Here is a 25,562-nt window from a genome sequence, read left to right on the forward strand (position 1 = left end):
CACATTATCCCAAACAATTTAGAAGCTAACAAACATTTATTTTCTATTCCTGGGTAAATTAGAATAAATTTACATACACTGATGTAATTCCTGAGGTCTGATTTCTTATTCTTTTGTTGTTTTTCACACTTTAATGTTTCAGATCATTAAACTAATTTAAATATTAGTAAAAGATAACAACTGAACACAACATGCAGTTTTTAAATGAAGGCTTTTATTATGAAAACAAAAATCCAAAAGGGAAAACAAAATCCAAAACTACATGGCCCTGTGTGAAAAAGTGTTTGCCCCCCTGTTAAAACTGTGGTTTATTACACCCGAGTTAAATTTCTCTGGCCACACCCCCAGGCCTGATTACTGCCACACCTGTTCACAATCAAGAAATCTCTTAAATAGGACCTGCCTGACAAAGTGAAGTAGACCAAAAGATGCTCAAAAGCCAGACATCATGCTGAGAGCCAAATAAATTTAGTAACAAATGAGAAAGAAAGTGAGATCTATCAGTCTGGAAAAGGTTCTAAAGCCGTTTCTAAAGCTTTGGGACTCCAGTGAACGACAGTGAGAGCCATTATTCACAAACAGCAAAAACATGGAACAGTGGAGAACCTTCCCATGAGTGACCAGCCGACCATAATTACCCCAAGAGCACAGCGATGACTCATCCAAGAGGTCACAGAAGACCCCACAACATCCAAAGAGCTACAGGCCTCACCTGCCTCAGTTAAGTTCAGAGTTCATGACTCCACCATGAGAAAGAGACAAAGTGATAAATGGAACCATAAATTCTGCTGTTTACTAAAAGATCCTGAAGGAAAATGTCTGGCCATCTATTCATGACCTCAAGCTGAAGCGAACTTGGGTTCTGATCCAAAACACTCCAGCAAGTCCACCTCTGAATGGCTGAAGACTTTGGAGTGGCCTAGTCAAAGTCCTGACCTGAATCCTATTGAGATGCTGTGGCATGACCTTAAAAAGGGGTTCATGCTGGAAAACCCTCCAATGTGGCAGAATTACAACAAATCTGCAGAGATGAGTGGAGTAAAATTCCTCCACAGCGCAGAAACAGACTCGGTGCAGGTTTTCACAAACACTTGATTGCAGCTGCTGAGGGTGGCCCAAGCAGTTATTAGGTTTAGGGGGCAAACACTTTTTCACACAGGGCCATGCTGTTTTGGATTTTGTTTTCCCTCAATTATAAAAACCTTCATTTAAAATCTGCATGTTGTTCACTTGTGTTCTCTTTTACTAATATTTACATTAGTTTGATGATCTGAAGCATTAAAGTGTGAAACGCATGCAAATAAATAAGAAATCAGTAAGGGGGCCAACACTTTTTCACACAACTGTATACATAAATATACATGTTTTACCATTTTCAAGATCTAATATAATTTAATGAATGGATATTCAGTGATGAGAATGAGGTTCCCTTCTGAGTCTGGTTCCTCTCAAGGTTTCTTCCTCATACATCTCAGGAAGTATTTCCTTCACCACAGTCTCCACTGGATCTCTCACTGAGCACAAACTTCTTCACTCTTTTTGCAACTTTTTAACCCTTTTTTCTCTGTAAATCTGCGTCCATTAGTAATAAAAACAAACGCTCTACAGATAAGAATGATTTGACTTCAGAATTTGGCAGGCAGAAGAGCTCCTAAAGATAAAAGAGTCGTTAATAATATTTTATACTCTTGTTGATTTATTAAATTGAAACTTAATAAAAGTTTAATATGTTCAGTATCAACACTATGTTTCATAATCCAGTCCTCTGACTAGCATTCGTGTATAGATCATGTTCGCTAACTAGGGGGCGCTAGTGATACTGTGAGGTTATAATGCATCAGAAGGACCAGATGGAGATGTCACTGGTGTTTATTGGATGTAGATGTGGAGGTATGAGGTGAGCTGAAGACATGACAGGAGTGTAGATATGGAGTGGAATGTGCATGTCAGCGTGATCTTCAGGTCACAGTGTCGCAGCTGAGAGAATTATTAACAGGTGAGGTGTCCTCGTCCTCGTCCTCGTCCTCATCTCTGAACCTTCTCACCTGTAGATTCTGTTATATAATAAACATCCTGGAAATCAGTAACCTTCATCCGTTCCCACTGACCTAAAGGTCACATGACTTAAAGAGTGAATATTTAATAAAATCAGGCTCAATCAAGTGAAGAGCTGCAGCTTGACCTCGTCTCCGCACGTCCACACGTCCGCAAGTCATGTTATTACCGTGTTGTATTTAAGATAAATTATTAAAGACTTTATCGTATGTACAGTGTCTAGTGTTTATTTTCTTTATTTTCTTCTACTTTTCTACTGACGTAAAGCTGCGTATTTTAAATACTGTAAATGTTGGATTTTTATTGTATGTTTATGAAATTAACCACCGAGCATTTAACTGGATTTTACTAGCTTTAATGTACATTTTAGATTTTATAGCATGCACACACACACACACACACACACACACACACACACACACACTCTCTAATTGTGGAACCTGCATATTTCAGTAATATACAATATTTGCTTTTAAATCCATTATGAGGATGATGATGATGAGATAATAATGTATGGATTAAGGTCAGATAAGGAGACAGTGTTTGTTACGTGGTGTCTTGTGAAGTGCTGTTATCACACTCCAAAGTCTAACTGCAAACTAATCTGAAGACAAGTTTGAGCATGAGAAGGTTAACTAAAACACACACACACACACACACACACACACACACACACCAGTGTGAAGTCGAGCTGCACTTTTCCCCATGCACACACATCACAGGACATGTTCAGGGTTATATAATGATCTATTCTCGACTGAAGCCCGTTGTGTGGTTATTTCTCACAGCACTGAACACTAAATCTACACACAGCTACAGTCTACACAGGCTTCTGCTGAGAACCTTCACAGGAACTCACAGTGTGTTAGAGTCGACTGAGTTCAGGATTGCTGAGATTTTATGGAAACAATTATCGGGACAAAGGAATCCATAAAAACAAATGAAACAGTGCCGCATTTCCCCCAGAGAAACAGAGTTCTCTCCTGGAAACTCAGACTTTAGACTCAGGACAGGAAGTGAGAAGGTTCAGAACAGCAGGAAAAATGCTGACTTGACACCCAAAAGTGCAGCTGAGCAGAAAAATAGACAAAAACAGGCAGGACGAGGGGATTCATAGCTCAGGGGTTATTTAAGTCACGTTCACTTCACTCTGACATGGAGAACCTTTTTATGTGGAATTTTCTTTCACTGCTGAAGATTAAAGTTCAGTCTGATGTCTTTCACTGGTTCTGTTTTTATTATATACACACTTTAATGACAAAACTGACTAAAACAAACACAGCAGGCAGTGTGAGGTTCGGGTGAGGACGGTTATGTTTTACATTCCTGAATCACATCTAAACATGTTTGTGATCCTCGATGAGTTATGGAAGGAAAAATGGGCGGAGCCTGTGGAGAACTTTGTTCTAGTTCTGAAAAACAAGCAGGGTATAAATAGGACGGGTTCGAGTTGTGCCTTTATTGATCTCAGACGTCTGGAGAGAAAATCTGCTCTGACTGAAGACTTGGTTGGAAAAAAACAACACGTAAGCCAGAATACTGTTCTAATATCTTCCTTACTTCAGTGTTCAGATCAGTTTCATCAGCAGGATTTTGGTGTTCTGTCGAATGTGTAATATTTACTTGATAAATCATGTGTTTTGATGGTTTATACACAAACCAAGAAAACTGTGTGGAGGGAAAATATAGTACATATGTATATGGATTTCTGCATATAAATTATAAAAAAGAAATGTGACGAATACTGCAAATATATTTACTGCATATTAAAGTGTACATATATTGAAATGATAAGACATTTAAAACTTTTTTAGTAATTATCTGCATTAATCATACATTTCTGCAATAGCAATTTAATTACAAATAATAATAATAATCATAATAATATGGTAAAAATACAAGCTTGTTACACTTCTACACAGAAGAACCTTTTTCTCCAAAAGGACACACACACACACACACACACACACACACACACACACACAAACAATATAAATACAACCCCACTCCTGCTCTAAAACTTGGTTATTTTCTCTTTAGCTCCGCCTCCCTGGTTAGCAGGGTGTCCTCTGACTCCACCTCTTTGAGTGCTGGTGGTGTATTAGAAAGCGACTTGTTCCACGTGACTTCAGGACGAGTGTTTTGGATTCACATAGTTACACTAAAAGCCCCACTTTACTCTCTAAATCTGCCCCACCTGTAACATTAGAGCTGTGATTAAAGAACATCATCAATCAGCCCAATTAACACCTGCTCTCATAAACACACACACACACACACCGTCTTCAGGGCATGAGATGATTTCTATGCATTAACATGTTTCTCCAACATCAGCTGTGTACAGTGTGAAGCTGATTTTGGATACACATCTGCAGCATTAACACAAGAATTGAATGTGTGTGTTGTAGACGGAGTGTGTGTTGGTGAGGAGGAGCAATGTGGAGGTCTCTAGGCCTCGCCCTGCTGGCCGGCCTGTTGGTGGTCTGCAGGGCTGAAAGTGAAACGGATGGAACGAGGTGTAAACCTGCATTCTTGTGGAAGGTTGGAGATAGTGAGCCGCTGAAGGACAGCCTGGGCCAAGTGACTGTAGTGGCCTTTCTCCAAGCCAGCTGATTGTTCTGTCTGTCGCAGGCATCCAGGTCTCACTCACACACACACACACACACACACACACACACACACACACACACACACACACACTCGCGCACGTGCACACACACACACACACTCACACACACGCACACACGCACACTCACACACACGCACACGCACACACGCACACTCACACACACGCACACACACACACACACTCACACACACACACTCACACACACACACAAACACACGCACACACACACTCACACACACGCACACTTACACACACACACACACACACACACACACACACACCTCACACACACACACACACAGACACACAAACACACGCACACAAGCACACTTACACACACTCACACACACACACACACACACACACTCACACACACGCATGCCTCCACACATTATCAGTGGTGTAATCAGTAAACATGCCTCATGTCCTCAGCACAGAGGTCAGATTGTGAAAGTGTTTTTAACTGGGTGTGATGTTTCCTCATGCTGATTTCCCTGTAGACTGGTCGAGCTGCGGCAGAAGCTGGAGAATGCTGGCTTCGTAAACATCACATATATGGTGGTGAACAACCGGGATGAAAACTCTCTCCGTCTTCACCACTTGCTGGAAAAGAGACTCTCAGGACACATAATTCTGCACAGGCAGAACTCTGAAGATCCTGATGTGTGGAGCATCGCCCAGGTGGAGAAGGATGACTTCCAGATCTATGACAGGTAATCTCATTTTTACTCATCAATAAACTGTAGGTTTACATAAATCCTGACTGGACTGTGTTTTAGATGTGGACGTCTCACACATCACCTGTCTCTGCCGTACACTATCCTGAGCCAGACCCATGTGGAGGAGGCCATCAGAAACACCTACTGCGATGCTGTGTGTGGAGACTGTGAACTAAAGGTAAACCGTCAATACACTACACTCATCTACACTCAGGGATGAGGACTAACACACACTAAACACAGCACAGGACAATATTTACTCAACTGTAAGTGGGTGTGAATTCAAGGTCCTATGGAAGTCCTGATCTGTCCCATTTAAAGTCATGCCCATTTCTGCTGTTAGGATTATTAACTCATTGTGTCTGAATCACAGAGCTCTGATCAGCTGGAGGAATGTAACAGGAATGGCGAGGACCAAACGGAGAAGGAAACACCAAGAACAGAAGAAGAAGAACACCATCATCACCATGGAAACCACAGAGGACTTCATCATGGAGAAAATCAACATGGCCACCCTCCCCATGAAGTTGAAGGGAGGCATAGTCACGATGGTCAAAGTCACCAACATGGCCACCAGGGCCAAGTCATTTTAAGGCAGGATCAAAGAGGCTCTGTAGATCTGGGTCAGGTTCAGAGCAGGCAGATAGATTTAGGACAACTTGGAATTGGAAGGTTTAACCTGGAACATGGAGCTGATGTTGTAGGGAACCAGCAGGTGATGCAGCGTCCCTGAGGGTCCAGGTGAAAATTCCCTTTCAGGTGTCAGCAGGGGGTGCTGTCCGACCCCTCCAGCTGATGCTGACACTGACGACGTCTGATTGGCCAGCATCTTAATGAGAGGCCAATCTGACACTGTGATGAGCCGCTGGCAGCTTCCTGTCTCTGACACGGGCTCACAGCGGACAAATATGACATCAGGGAAACCTGACAGTGACGTCCTGCACAACTGGGCGACTGACAGCCGGCTCAACCGATCTGAGCCTGACCTGCAGGGCTTAGCGAATGAGAATGACAGGTGATATAAGCAGGAACAAGAACTAAGACTGACAACTTTCCTCAATCTTGGTGGTTAGTTAGCAAGTTAGCACTCACTGACGCACAATTTTATTACCAAATCTTGCTGCGTCAGAAAGTTGCCAGTGAATGAAGATATCACCTCAACACCTGAACCCTGACAGGAAATCACCAACAAGTATTGACACCTCAGTTAGTCTCAGGAATGAACCATCACCTCGTACACTAATTAGTGATCATCACTCCTCATCCTAAAGTTTTCAGTAAAATCTCTGTTTCCAGCACAAGAGTTTTATCAATGTGTGACATTGTGTTTAACAAACAAGCTAACTTCCTGTACACATGTAAACTCAGGGTGTTGGTTCATGCCAGAGGAGACCTGAGTGGTCATGTTGGCAAGGTTCCTTCTCCCCTGTGACTCTCAGTGGCTTTAATGATGTCAGGTGCAGAAACTACGCTGTAGTGGCGCCTGCCTGATCCTCAGCCAATCAGAGAGAACGAGGAACGTTGCACTACATGACATGCTAGAAATAGAACATTCAAGAGTGTGTTTTAGTGAGATGTTATTACCCCTCACACCCTGCAGCTGTGGACATCAACCTCCACTAACAAAGCTAGCCATTAGCACTGGGTCTGAAAGGGTTAAAACTAATCTTAGTGAAAATATCTCATATCTGCAGCACATCCACACACACACATCCACACACACACACACACACACACACACACTAGAAGAAGGATGTGTGAGACATTTTAAGGACTTAATGAAGGTTTTCTGGGAAAGTATTAAACCACAAATCCTGATGCTCTGTAGGAGAAATGATCACGCACTGATTCTGATGGAGGTACAAGAGTGTGTGTGTGTGTGTGTGTCTGTGTGTGTGTTTGTGTTAAATTGAAAAATAATTGCGACTGTAGAATAATTGTGTTAGACGGTAAGAAATAAACAGTATTATTTCAGGAATCTGTGTGTTGTTTGCTTCTTGCATTTATTTAAAATGTAATGTTATTTATTAGATTTATTTATTAAAACTACTTTCTCTGTAATATATATATATACATACATACATTCACTTATTATTAGTTTTTCCTGAAATAACAAAAAAAAAAAAAACATTTTTAATTGAATTGATGTTTGAAAGTTGAAGGTCAGCGCTGTAAGGGATTTATGGTGCAGTAGTGTGTGTGAATATCTTTATATATACTTATAAAATAATGCTCAGAAGTAAATAAAATAAATGACTGTCAGTTGATTTGGCTTTCTAAGGTTTAAATGGATTAAAAGTTTTACATAATAAACAAATAAATCGATAAATAAGCTTCACATTTCCCCTAAAATATTTATATGTCTGGACTAAAATTTATCACTTTAAACTGAGCGTCAAGTTAATAACAATAACAACTACAACGTTTTTATTTACTATTCTCTTTCATTATTATCATTTTTGATGTAATTGGTTAGGGTTGTTCACACAATAGCCAACAGAGGGCGCACGCATGCTATAAATCGCCTGCACCGGAAACCACGCTCTCGCCCCGCCCATCAACCCTCCTCTCCCAGTACTCTCCCGTTGGCGCAATTTCAAATTCCTCACTGACAGCCAGCAGCCGTCCTGGGTCAGCTCATGAATTTTAAAAGATCCAGAGCAAACTCGACATGTGATTGGCTGGGACCAGCAGCTCCCCTCGCGCGCCTGTTAAACACGCCACCATGTCTACACGCCCGCCTTTTTCTCCGTCGCTGATTGGTTGGCTCTTGTCAGTGTGGACCCCGCCCCTCGGCCCCGCCCACACTCCTGCCCCGGGTGGGCGTGTTTAAGCTCAGAGCTGTGGGTCGCTGCTGCTGTGTTTCCTCTTCTGCCACATTAGTCTGTTTTATTTCTATAATATAGAAGCATGAACACAAGACACACTTTAAATAAGTAGACTCACCAAAAAAAACGAAAATGTCTGTGATGTTCATGTTACTGCAGAAATGCAGTGGAACAGCTGCAGGTTCACGCCATTGCATACTGATGTGGTGAAATGAAGCCTGCAGCCACCAGTCACACTGTTTCACCCAAATGATCACAAACTTTACAACACTACACTACACTGCACTACACTATTCTTTACTACACTATACTACACTACACTACACTATTCTTTACTACACTACACTATTCTTTACTACACTACACTACACTATTCTTTACTACACTACACTATTCTTTACTACACTACACTACACTACACTACACTATTCTTTACTACACTATACTACACTACACTACACTATTCTTTACTACACTATACTACACTACACTACACTATTCTTTACTACACTATACTACACTACACTACACTATTCTTTACTACACTATACTACACTACACTACACTATTCTTTACTACACTATACTACACTATACTACACTATTCTTTACTACACTACACTATTCTTTACTACACTACACTACACTACACTACACTATTCTTTACTACACTACACTATTCTTTACTACACTACACTATTCTTTACTACACTACACTACACTACACTACACTATTCTTTACTACACTATACTACACTATTCTTTACTACACTACACTATTCTTTACTACACTACACTACACTACACTACACTATTCTTTACTACACTACACTACACTATACTACACTATTCTTTACTACACTACACTACACTATTCTTTACTACACTACACTATTCTTTACTACACTACACTACACTACACTACACTATTCTTTACTACACTATACTACACTACACTACACTATTCTTTACTACACTACACTATTCTTTACTACACTACACTACACTATTCTTTACTACACTACACTATTCTTTACTACACTACACTACACTACACTACACTATTCTTTACTACACTATACTACACTACACTACACTATTCTTTACTACACTACACTATTCTTTACTACACTACACTACACTACACTATTCTTTACTACACTATACTACACTACACTACACTATTCTTTACTACACTACACTACACTATTCTTTACTACACTACACTATTCTTTACTACACTATACTACACTACACTACACTATTCTTTACTACACTACACTACACTATTCTTTACTACACTACACTACACTATTCTTTACTACACTACACTATTCTTTACTACACTATACTACACTACACTACACTATTCTTTACTACACTATACTACACTACACTACACTATTCTTTACTACACTATACTACACTACACTACACTATTCTTTACTACACTATACTACACTACACTACACTATTCTTTACTACACTATACTACACTACACTACACTATTCTTTACTACACTACACTACACTATTCTTTACTACACTACACTATTCTTTACTACACTACACTGCACTACACTATTCTTTACTACACTATACTACACTACACTACACTACACTATTCTTTACTACACTACACTACATTATTCTTTACTACACTACACTATTCTTTACTACACTACACTACACTATTCTTTACTACACTACACTATTCTTTACTACACTATACTACACTATTCTTTACTACACTATACTACACTATTCTTTACTACACTACACTATTCTTTACTACACTACACTATTCTTTACTACACTACACTATTCTTTACTACACTACACTATTCTTTACTACACTATTCTTTACTACACTATACTACACTACACTACACTACACTATTCTTTACCACACTATACTACACTACACTACACTACACTACACTATTCTTTACTACACTATTATTTACTACACTATACTACACTACACTATTCTTTACTACACTATACTACACTATTCTTCACTACACTACACTACACTATTATTTACTACACTATACTACACTATTCTTTACTACACTACACTACACTATTCTTTACTACACTACACTATTCTTTACTACACTACACTACACTACACTATTCTTTACTACACTATACTACACTATTCTTTACTACACTACACTATTCTTTACTACACTACACTACACTACACTACACTATTCTTTACTACACTATACTATACTACACTATTCTTTACTACACTATACTACACTATTCTTTACTACACTACACTACACTATTCTTTACTACACTATACTACACTATTCTTTACTACACTACACTACACTATTCTTTACTACACTATACTACACTATTCTTTACTACACTACACTATTCTTTACTACACTACACTACACTATTCTTTACTACACTATACTACACTATTCTTTACTACACTATACTATTCTTTACTACACTACACTACACTATTCTTTACTACATTATACTACACTATTCTTTACTACACTACACTACACTATTCTTTACTACACTATACTACACTATTCTTTACTACACTACACTATTCTTTACTACACTACACTACACTATTCTTTACTACACTACACTACACTATTCTTTACTACACTATTCTTTACTACACTATACTACACTACACTATTCTTTACTACACTATACTACACTATTCTTTACTACACTACACTACACTATTCTTTACTACACTACACTATTCTTTACTACACTACACTACACTATTCTTTACTACACTACACTATTCTTTACTACACTACACTACACTATTCTTTACTACACTATACTACACTATTCTTTACTACACTACACTATTCTTTACTACACTACACTACACTATTCTTTACTACACTATACTACAATATTCTTTACTACACTACACTACACTATTCTTTACTACACTACACTACATTATTCTTTACTACACTACACTACACTATTCTTTACTACACTATACTACAATATTCTTTACTACACTACACTACACTATTCTTTACTACACTATACTACACTATTCTTTACTACACTATACTACAGTATTCTTTACTACACTACACTACACTACACTATTCTTTACTACACTATACTACACTATTCTTTACTACACTACACTACACTATTCTTTACTACACTACACTACACTATTCTTTACTACACTACACTACACTATTCTTTACTACACTATACTACACTATTCTTTACTACACTACACTATTCTTTACTACACTACACTACACTATTCTTTACTACACTATACTACACTATTCTTTACTACACTACACTATTCTTTACTACACTATACTACACTACACTATTCTTTACTACACTATACTACACTACACTATTCTTTACTACACTATACTACACTATTCTTTACTACACTACACTACACTATTCTTTACTACACTATACTACACTATTCTTTACTACACTACACTACACTATTCTTTACTACACTACACTATTCTTTACTACACTATACTACACTACACTATTCTTTACTACACTATACTACACTACACTATTCTTTACTACACTATACTACACTATTATTTACTACACTACACTATTCTTTACTACACTATACTACACTATTCTTTACTACACTACACTACACTATTCTTCACTACACTACACTATTCTTTACTACACTACACTACACTACACCACACTATTCTTTACTACACTACACTATTCTTTACTACACTACACTATTCTTTACTACACTATACTACACTACACTATTCTTTACTACACTATACTACACTATTATTTACTACACTACACTATTCTTTACTACACTATACTACACTATTCTTTACTACACTACACTACACTATTCTTCACTACACTACACTATTCTTTACTACACTACACTACACTACACCACACTATTCTTTACTACACTACACTATTCTTTACTACACTACACTATTCTTTACTACACTACACTACACTACACTATTCTTTACTACACTATACTACAGTACATGCTACTACACTACACTATTCTTTACTAAACTACACTACACTACACTACACTACACTACACTGCACTATTCTTTACTAACTACACTATTCTTTACTACACTACACTATTCTTTACTACACTACACTACACTACACTATTCTTTACTACACTATTCTTTACTACACTATACTACACTACACTATTCTTTACTACACTATACTACACTATTCTTTACTACACTACACTACACTATTCTTTACTACACTATACTACACTATTCTTTACTACACTACACTACACTATTCTTTACTACACTATACTACACTACACTATTCTTTACTACACTATACTACACTATTCTTTACTACACTACACTATTCTTTACTACACTACACTATTCTTTACTACACTATTCTTTACTACACTATACTACACTACACTACACTACACTATTCTTTACTACACTACACTACACTATTCTTTACTACACTACACTATTCTTTACTACACTACACTACACTACACTATTCTTTACTACACTATACTACACTACACTATTCTTTACTGCACTATACTACACTATTCTTTACTACACTACACTACACTATTCTTTACTACACTATACTACACTATTCTTTACTACACTACATTACACTACACTACACTATTCTTTACTACACTATACTACACTATTCTTTACTACACTACACTACACTATTCTTTACTACACTATACTACACTATTCTTTACTACACTACACTACACTATTCTTTACTACACTACACTACACTATTCTTTACTACACTACACTACACTATTCTTTACTACACTATACTACACTATTCTTTACTACACTACACTATTCTTTACTACACTACACTACACTATTCTTTACTACACTATACTACACTATTCTTTACTACACTACACTATTCTTTACTACACTATACTACACTACACTATTCTTTACTACACTATACTACACTACACTATTCTTTACTACACTATACTACACTATTCTTTACTACACTACACTACACTATTCTTTACTACACTATACTACACTATTCTTTACTACACTACACTACACTATTCTTTACTACACTACACTATTCTTTACTACACTATACTACACTACACTATTCTTTACTACACTATACTACACTACACTATTCTTTACTACACTATACTACACTATTATTTACTACACTACACTATTCTTTACTACACTATACTACACTATTCTTTACTACACTACACTACACTATTCTTCACTACACTACACTATTCTTTACTACACTACACTACACTACACCACACTATTCTTTACTACACTACACTATTCTTTACTACACTACACTATTCTTTACTACACTACACTACACTACACTATTCTTTACTACACTATACTACACTACATGCTACTACACTACACTATTCTTTACTAAACTACACTACACTACACTACACTACACTGCACTATTCTTTACTAACTACACTATTCTTTACTACACTACACTATTCTTTACTACACTACACTACACTACACTATTCTTTACTACACTTTTCTTTACTACACTATACTACACTACACTATTCTTTACTACACTATACTACACTATTCTTTTCTACACTACACTACACTATTCTTTACTACACTATACTACACTATTCTTTACTACACTACACTACACTATTCTTTACTACACTATACTACACTACACTATTCTTTACTACACTATACTACACTATTCTTTACTACACTACACTATTCTTTACTACACTACACTATTCTTTACTACACTATTCTTTACTACACTATACTACACTACACTACACTATTCTTTACTACACTACACTATTCTTTACTACACTACACTACACTACACTATTCTTTACCACACTATACTACACTACACTATTCTTTACTGCACTATACTACACTATTCTTTACTACACTATACTACACTATTCTTTACTACACTACACTACACTATTCTTTACTACACTACACTATTCTTTACTACACTATACTACACTACACTTTTCTTTACTACACTATACTACACTATTCTTTACTACACTACACTACACTATTCTTTACTACACTACACTATTCTTTACTACACTACATTACACTACACTACACTACACTATTCTTTACTACACTATACTACACTATTCTTTACTACACTACACTACACTATTCTTTACTACACTACACTACACTATTCTTTACTACACTACACTATTCTTTACTACACTACACTACACTACACTACACTATTCTTTACTACACTATTCTTTACTACACTATACTACACTACACTATTCTTTACTACACTACACTACACGATTCTTTACTACACTGTACTACACTACACTACACTATTCTTTACTACACTACACTACACTATTCTTTACTACACTATTCTTTATTACACTATACTACACTACACTATTCTTTACTACACTACACTACACTATTCTTTACTACACTATACTACACTATTCTTTACTACACTACACTATTCTTTACTACACTATACTACACTACACTATTCTTTACTACACTATACTACACTACACTATTCTTTACTACACTATACTACAATATTCTTTACTACACTACACTACACTATTCTTTACTACACTACACTACACTATTCTTTACTACACTACACTATTCTTTACTACACTACACTACACTACACCACACTATTCTTTACTACACTATACTACACTATTCTTTACTACACTACACTACACTATTCTTTACTACACTACACTACACTATTCTTTACTACACTACACTATTCTTTACTACACTATTCTTTACTACACTATACTACACTACACTATTCTTTACTACACTACACTACACGATTCTTTACTACACTGTACTACACTACACTACACTATTCTTTACTACACTACACTATTCTTTACTACACTATTCTTTATTACACTATACTACACTACACTATTCTTTACTACACTACACTACACTATTCTTTACTACACTATACTACACTATTCTTTACTACACTACACTATTCTTTACTACACTACACTATTCTTTACTACACTATACTACACTACACTACACTACACTATTCTTTACTACACTATACTACACTACACTATTCTTTACTACACTATACTACAATATTCTTTACTACACTACACTACACTATTCTTTACTACACTACACTACACTATTCTTTACTACACTACACTATTCTTTACTACACTACACTACACTACACTACACCACACTATTCTTTACTACACTATACTACACTATTCTTTACTACACTACACTACACTATTCTTTTCTACACTATACTACACTATTCTTTACTACACTACACTATTCTTTACTACACTACATTACACTACACTACACTACACTATTCTTTACTACACTATACTACACTATTCTTTACTACACTACACTACACTATTCTTTACTACACTACACTACACTATTCTTTACTACACTACACTATTCTTTACTACACTACACTATTCTTTACTACACTATACTACACTATTCTTTACTACACTACACTACACTATTCTTTACTACACTACACTACACTATTCTTTACTACACTACACTATTCTTTACTACACTACACTACACTACACTACACTATTCTTTACTACACTATTCTTTACTACACTATACTACACTACACTATTCTTTACTACACTACACTACACTATTCTTTACTACACTACACTACACTATTCTTTACTACACTACACTACACTACACTATTCTTTACTACACTATTCTTTATTACACTATACTACACTACACTATTCTTTACTACACTATACTACACTATTCTTTACTACACTACACTACACTATTCTTTACTACACTATACTACACTATTCTTTACTACACTACACTATTCTTTACTACACTACACTATTCTTTACTACACTATACTACACTACACTATTCTTTACTACACTATACTACAATATTCTTTACTACACTACACTACACTACACTATTCTTTACTACACTACACTACACTACACTATTCTTTACTACACTACACTATTCTTTACTACACTACACTACACTACACCACACTATTCTTTACTACACTATACTACACTACACTATTCTTTACTACACTATACTACACTACACTATTCTTTACTACACTATACTACACTATTCTTTACTACACTATACTACACTACACTATTCTTTACTACACTATACTACACTATTCTTTACTACACTATACTACACTATTCTTTACTACACTATACTACACTACACTACACTATTCTTTACTACACTATACTACACTACACTATTCTTTACTACACTATACTACACTATTCTTTACTACACTACACTATTCTTTACTACACTATACTACACTACACTATTCTTTACTACACTATACTACACTACACTATTCTTTACTACACTATACTACACTATTCTTTACTACACTACACTACACTATTCTTTACTACACTATACTACACTACACTATTCTTTACTACACTATACTACACTATTCTTTACTACACTACACTACACTATTCTTTACTACACTATACTACACTATTCTTTACTACACTACACTACACTATTCTTTACTACACTACACTATTCTTTACTACACTACACTACACTACACCACACTATTCTTTACTACACTACACTATTCTTTACTACACTACACTATTCTTTACTAAACTACACTACACTACACTATTCTTTACTACACTATTCTACACTACACGCTACTACACTACACTATTCTTTACTAAACTACACTACACTATACTACACTACACTATTCTTTACTACACTACACTACACTACACTACACTACACTACACTATTCTCTACTACACTATACTACACTACACGCTACTACACTACACTTTTCTTTACTACACTATACTATAATACACTACACTATTCTTTACTACACTACACTACACTACACTATTCTTTACTACACGCTACTACACTACACTATTCTTTACTACACTATACTTTACTACATGCTACTACACTTTAATACACTACATTATACTATACTACACTACACTATACTACGTTACTACACTATACTATTCTTTACTAATCTACACATTACTACACTATACTTTACTATACTACACCACAATTTACTACGCTACACAAGACTACATTATGCTACACTATACTGCACTACACAACACTATGCTACACTATACTACACTACACTACACTATTCTTTACTACACTACACTATACTACACTACACTACACTATTCTTTACTACACTATACTACACTACACTATTCTTTACTACACTATACTATACTACACTACACTATTCTTTACTATACTTTACTAAACTACACGCTACTTCTTCTTCTTCTTCTTTCGGCTGCTCCCATTAGGGGTCGCCACAGCGGATCATCCGTCTCCATACCACCCTGTCCTCTACATCTGCCTCTTTCACACCAACTACCTGCATGTCTTCCCTCACCACATCCATGAACCTCCTCCTTGGCCTTCCTCTTTTCCTCCTACCTGGTGGCTCCATCTTCAGCATTTTTCTACCAATATAATTCATGTCCCTTCTCTGCACATGTCCAAACCATCTCAATCTCGCCTCCCTCACCTTGTCACCAAAACATCCTACATGTGCTGTCCCTCTAATAAACTCATTTCTAATCTTGTCCATCCTCGTCACTCCCAACGAAAACCTTAACATCTTCAGCTCTGCTACCTCCAGCTCCACTTCCTGTCTTTTACTCAATGCCACTGTCTCTAATCCATACAACATCGCAGGTCTCACCACAGTCCTATAAACTTTCCCTTTTATTCTTGCAGATACCCTACTATCACAAATCACTCCTGTCACTCTTCTCCACCCACTCCACCCTGCCTGCACTCTTTTCTTTACTTCTCTAACACACTCTCCATTACTTTGCACTGTTGACCCCAGGTACCTGAACTCCTCCACCTTCTCCACCTCTTCTCCCTGCAACCGCATCACTCCACTGCCCTCCCTCTTTATTCACACACATGTACTCTGTCTTACTCCTACTGACTTTCATTCCCCTTCTCTCCAACGCATATCTCCACCTCTCCAGGCTCTTCTCAACCTGCTCTCTACTCTCACCACAAATCACAATATCATCTGCAAACATCATAGTCCAGGGAGACTCCTGTCTGACCTCGTCCGTCAACCTGTCCATCACCACTGCAAACAGGAAAGGGCTCAGGGCCGATCCTTGATGCAGTCCAACCTTCACCCTGAACCAGTCTGTCGTACCTACTGCACACTTCACTGCCGTCACACTGTCCTCATACATGTCCTGCACCACCCTCACATACTTCTCTGACACACCTGACTTCCTCATACAATACCACAACTCCTCTCTCGGCACCCTGTCGTACGCTTTCTCTAAATCCACAAATACACAATGCAGCTCCTTCTGTCCTTCTCTATACTTCTCCATCAACATCCTCAAAGCAAATAAGGCATCTGTTGTGCTCTTCCTCGGTATGAAACCATACTGTTGCTCACAGATGGTCACCTCTTCTCTCAGCCTGGCTTCCACTACTCTTTCCCATAACTTCATGGTGTGACTGATCAACATAATTCCCCTGTAGTTACTGCAGGTCTGCACATCTCCCTTATGCTTAAAGATTGGTACCAGCACACTCCTTCTCCATTCCTCAGGCATCCTCTCCCCTTCCAGAATCCTGTTAAACAATCTGGTTAAAAACTCCACTGCCATCTCTCCTAAACATCTCCACGCTTCTACCGGTATGTCATCTGGTCCAACCGACTTTCCATTCTTCATCCTCTTAATCGCTGCTCTCACTTCCACCTTACTAATCCTATCTACATCCTGCTTCACCAACTCCACATCCTCCAACCTTCTCTCTCTCTGATTTTCCTCATTCATCAGCTGCTCAAAATACTCCCTCCATCTTCTCAACACACTCTCCTCATTAGTCAACACATTTCCCTCTCCATCCTTTATTGCTCTAACTTGCAGTACATCCTTCCCAGCTCGGTCCCTCTGCCTGGCCAATCGGTATAAATCCTTTTCTCCTTCCTTAGTGTCCAACCTCTTATACAGCTCCTCATGTGCCTTTTCCTTGGCTTTCGCCACATCCCTTTTTACCTGCTGCCGCATCTCCTTGTACTCCTGCCTACTTTTCTCATCACTCTGTCGATCCCACTTCTGTTTTGCCAACCTCTTTCCCCTAATGCTCTCCTGCACTTCCTCATTCCACCACCACGTCTCCTTGTCTTGCTTTCTATTTCCAGATGTCACACCAAGTACTTTTCTAGCTGCCTCCCTCATCACTCCTGCAGTAGTTGCCCAATCATCCGGCACCTCTTCACCACCACCAAGCCCCTGTCTGACCTCTTCCCTGAACCTCACACTACACTCTTCCTCCTTCAGTTTCCACCATCTTATTCTTCTTTCAATCCTTACTTTCCTCCTCTTCTTCTTCGCCTCCAAAACCATCCTACAGACCACCATCCGATGCTGTCTAGCTACACTGTCCCCCGCCAACACCTTACAGTCTCCAATCTCCTTCAGGTTGCATCTCCTACACAGAACATAATCCACCTGTGTGCACCTTCCTCCACTCTTATACGTCACCCTATGATCCTCCTTCTTCTTAAAATACGTGTTCACCACTGCCATTTCCATCCTTTTAGCAAAATCTACCACCATCTGCCCTTCCACATTCCTCTCCTTAAAACCATACCTACCCATCACCTCCTCATCACCTCTGTTCCCTTCACCTACATGCCCATTAAAGTCTGCCCCAATCACCAATCGTTCTTTCCTAGGTACACCATCTACCACTTCATCTAATTCACTCCAGAATCTTTCTTTCTCCTCCATCTCACAGCCAACTTGTGGAGCATAGGCACTGATGACATTTATCATCATCCCTTCAACCTCCACCTTCACGATCATCACCCTATCAGAAACTCTCTTCACCTCCACTACACTCTTACTGTACTCTTCCTTCAGAATCACCCCTACACCATTTCTCTTTCCATCCACACCATGATAAAACAGTTTAAACCCACCTCCAATGTTCCTGGCCTTACTCCCTTTCCACTTGGTCTCCTGAACACACAACATCTCTACCTTTCTCCTCTCCATCATATCAGCTATCTCTCTCCCTTTACCCGTCATAGTACCAACATTTAAAGTACCAACCCGAACCTCTACTCTCCTACACTGCTCCTTTTCCTGCCGTCTCTGTAGACGTCTTCCTCCTCTCCTTCTCCTCCTTCAGCCAACAGTAGCCCAATTTCCACCGGTACCCTGTCGGCTAACGATACCTGTGGCGGTCGTTGTTAACCCGGGCCTCGACCGATCCGGTATGAAATTCTCATTTGTGATCCGCATATTTGATTTGGCACATGTTTTATGCTGGATGCCCTTCCTAACGCAACCCTCCCCATTTACCCGGGCTTGGGACCGGCACTAAGAGTGCACAGGCTTGTGCCCCCCTAATGGCTGGGTTACTAAACTACACGCTACTACACTACACTATTCTTTACTACACGCTACTACACTACACTATTCTTTACTACACTATACTATAATACACTACACTATTCTTTACTACACTACACTACACTATACTACACTACATGCTACTACACTACACTTTTCTTTACTACACTATACTATAATACACTACACTATTCTTTACTACACTACACTACACTATACTACACTACACTATTCTTTACTACACTACACTATACTACACTACACTACACTACACTATTCTTTACTACACGCTACTACACTACACTATTCTTTACTAGACTATACTTTACTACATGCTACTACACTTTAATACACTACATTATACTATACTACACTACACTATACTACGTTACTACACTATACTATTCTTTACTAATCTACACATTACTACACTATTCTTTACTATACTACACTTTACTACACTATACTTTACTATACTACACCACACTATACTACGCTACACAAGACTACATTATGCTACACTATACTGCACTACACAACACTATGCTACACTATACTACACTACGCCACACTACGCTTCACCACACTATACTACACTACACTAAGCTACACCACACTACACTACACTAAGCTACACCACACTACACTACACTAAGCTACACCACACTACACTACGCTACACCACACCACACTACACTACGCTACACCACACTATACTACACTATGCTACACCACACTATACTACACTACACTACGCTACACCACACTACACTATGCTACACCACACTACACTACGCTACACCACACTATACTACACTACGCTACACCACACTATACTACACTACACTAAGCTACACCACACTACACTACACTACGCTACACCACACTACACTACAATACGCTACACCACACTATACTACACTACACTAAGCTACACCACACTACACCACACTACACTACACTACGCTACACCCCACTACACTACGCTACACCACACTATACTACACTACGCTACACCACACTATACTACACTACGCTACACCACACTATACTACACTACGCTACACCACACTATACTACACTACACTAAGCTACACCACACTACACTACACTACACCACACTACACTACACTACGCTACACCACACTACACTACGCTACACCACACTATACTACACTACACTACGCTACACCACACTACACTATGCTACACCACACTATACTACGCTACACCACACTACACTATGCTACACCACACTACACTACACTACGCTACACCACACTATACTACACTACACTATGCTACACCACACTACACTACGCTACACCACACTACACTACACTACGCTACACCACACTATACTACACTACACTACGCTACACCACACTACACAACGCTACACCACACTACACTACGCTACACCACACTACACTACACTATGCTACACCACACTATACTACACTACACTACGCTACACCACACTATACTACACTACGCTACACCACACTACACTACACTACGCTACACCACACTACACTACACTATGCTACACCACACTATACTACACTACACTACACTACACTACACCACACTATACTACACTACGCTACACCACACCACACTACACTACACCACACTACACTACACTACACTACGCTACACCACACTATACTACACTACACTACGCTACACCACACTACACTACGCTACACCACACTACACTACGCTACGCTACACCACACTACACTACACTATGCTACACCACACTATACTACACTACACTACGCTACACCACACTATACTACACTACGTTACACCACACTACACTACACTACGCTACACCACACTATACTACACTACACTAAGCCACACTATACTACACTACACTAAGCTACACTACACTACATTACACCACACTACACTACGCTACACCACACTATACTACACTATGCTACACCACACTACACTACACTAAGCTACACCACACTACACTACGCTACGCTACACCACACTACACTATGCTACACCACACTATACTACACTACACTACGCTACACCACACTATACTACACTACGTTACACCACACTACACTACACTACGCTACACCACACTATACTACACTACACTAAGCTACACTACACTACACTACATTACACCACACTACACTACGCTACACCACACTATACTACACTATGCTACACCACACTACACTACACTACACTAAGCTACACCACACTACACTACGCTACACCACACTACACTACGCTACACCACACTATACTACACTACGCTACACCACACTATACTACACTACGCTACACCACACTACACTACGCTACACCACACTATACTACACTACGCTACACCACACTATACTACGCTACACTAAGCTACACCACACTACACTACACTAAGCTACACCACACTACACTACACTAAGCTACACCACACTACACTACACTAAGCTACACCACACTACACTACGCTACGCTACACCACACTACACTACACTACGCTACACTACACTATACTACACTACACTAAGCTACACCACACTACACTACGCTACACCACACTATACTACACTACACTAAGCTACACCACACTACACTACACTACGCTACACCACACTACACTACACTACGCTACACCACACTACACTACGCTACACCACACTATACTACACTACGCTACACCACACTATACTACACTACACTAAGCTACACCACACTACGCTACACCACACTACACTACACTACGCTACACCACACTATACTACACTACACTACGCTACACCACACTACACTACACTACGCTACACCACACTACACTACACTACGCTACACCACACTATACTACACTACACTACACCACACTACACTACACTACACTACGCTACACCACACTACACTACACCACACTACACTACACTACGCTACACCACACTATACTACACTACACTACGCTACACCACACTATACTACACTACACTACGCTACACCACACTACACTACACTACACTATGCTACACAACACTAAACTATGCTATGCTACACAACACTACACCGGGTTTGTCCTCCCTGTACAGCGCTGCATCACTCTTCCATGAACACGGTGTAATATTTGAAACTTGATCTGCGTTAGCGTCTGTAACTGACGCTGTTAGCGTGTTTCTTTCCCATGTGTGTTTCCTCAGCAAATAGCCATTCATTAGAGGAAAAGGTCAACCAGCATGTTGAGGTAGTTAAGAGCGCTGCTGGGAGGCTTTTCACGCTTAATTGACCTAAAGACTGGCGCCGGAGGAGCAGAGCATGATGGGTAATTACCTGCAATGTCCTGAGAGGCGGTGTGTGAGAGCGTCTTCATCTGATTCAATCAGACCCATGCAGGGTTACTAAGTGCATTCAGGCCTCTTAATTTGCTTATCTGCTTTCAGCATGTGCTCTTCGCTCTCCTGAATCCCTCACTGCTTATTTTTCCTGTCGCTGTGAGCATTAGTGCCTCATGTGTGCTGACCTTCTCTCCCACAATGCACCTCCTGTCCCCAGCATGGCTCTGCGGTACCAAGGGATGAGCTTTCCTCTGTGTTTAGAACCTCCTTTAATACACCACATAGTGTGTGTCTGAGACCAGAATGTGTGAGACCGAAGTGTGTGTAAGACTGAATTGTCTGAGACTGAAGTGTGAGTGAGACCGGAGTGAGTGAGACCGGTGTGTGAGACCGGAGTGAGAAAAACCGGAGTGTGAGTGAGATCGGAGAGAGTAAAACCGCCGTGTGAGTGAGTTCAGAGTGAGTGAAATCAGAGTGTGAGTGAGACCGGAGTGTGAGTGAGACCGGAGTGTGTGAAACCGGAATGTGTGTCTCTCAGTCATTACACAGGTAGTTGGTGATGAAGGCAGTGTGCAGTAAATAAGTTTTATTAAACAGAAGAAAAATAAGATGTGAAATTTTACAGCTTCCTCATGAGACCTAAAACCCGTCTAATAACACTAGAGAGAGAGAGAGAGAGGGATAGAAAGAGGGTGAGAGAGATCGATAGAGAGAGAGAGAGAGAGGGGGGGGGATAGAAAAAGAGAGAGAGAGGGATAGAAAGAGAGAGAGAGAGAGGGATAGAAAGAGAGAGAGAAAGAGAGAGATACACACTCATACACACTTACATACTCATACACACATACACATATACCGACTCATACACACATACACACTTACATACTCACATACTCCACCTCGACCATCTCCACTCCACCCGCACCCACCTTACCCATCTCCACTCCACCTGTCCCCACCCTGACCATCTACACTCCACCCAGCTCCACCCCGACCATCTCCACCCCAAACATGTCCACGCCACCCGCACCCACCTCACCCATCTCAACTCCACCCGTCTCCACCCTGACCATCTCCACCCCACCCATCTCCTCACAGTGTCTCACTACAGCTTGCAGCTTGGTGCGTCCCTGATAAGTGTGGATAGTAAACGATGTTCCTGTGTTGGTTTAAGACGTTAGATTTTTTTGGTGTATCAGCGATGAGCAGCAGCAGCAGCGATCTCTTTAATAAGGCAACAGTTTATCACACGTGACCCTCAGGTTCATCTTCATTAGCAGATATTTCCTGCATGTGCACATGTTCACTCCTGACACACCTGAACCAGGTAACACTTATCACCTGCTCTGGGTTCACTCCTGCTTTCAACCCACCTGTGTTTCCTTCCCCTGGTGACCAGGAGTAGGTCTGTTAGCTCAGTTCCATCAGCTCAGATCCT

The 25,562-nt window shown here is 39.2% G+C and overlaps 2 protein-coding genes across 5 annotated transcripts in view; both read left to right on the forward strand.

The window, feature by feature from the left end:
• LOC310732793 (uncharacterized protein) overlaps positions 1–25,562 on the forward strand; it is a 339,677-nt gene that overhangs the window by 111,525 nt on the left and 202,590 nt on the right. The gene's annotated exons all lie outside the window — the stretch shown is intronic.
• Positions 3,440–7,381, forward strand: selenop (selenoprotein P). The gene is made up of 5 exons (XM_083553476.1): positions 3,440–3,581; positions 4,464–4,694; positions 5,185–5,397; positions 5,464–5,581; positions 5,777–7,381. Exons 2-5 carry the CDS (start codon positions 4,492–4,494, stop codon positions 6,197–6,199), a joined length of 957 nt encoding a protein of 318 aa, XP_083409602.1. The 5' UTR covers positions 3,440–3,581; positions 4,464–4,491; the 3' UTR covers positions 6,200–7,381.

The sequence above is a fragment of the Silurus aristotelis genome (genome assembly GCF_946808225.1).
Source record: "Silurus aristotelis genome assembly, chromosome: 11".
NCBI lineage: Eukaryota > Metazoa > Chordata > Actinopteri > Siluriformes > Siluridae > Silurus > Silurus aristotelis.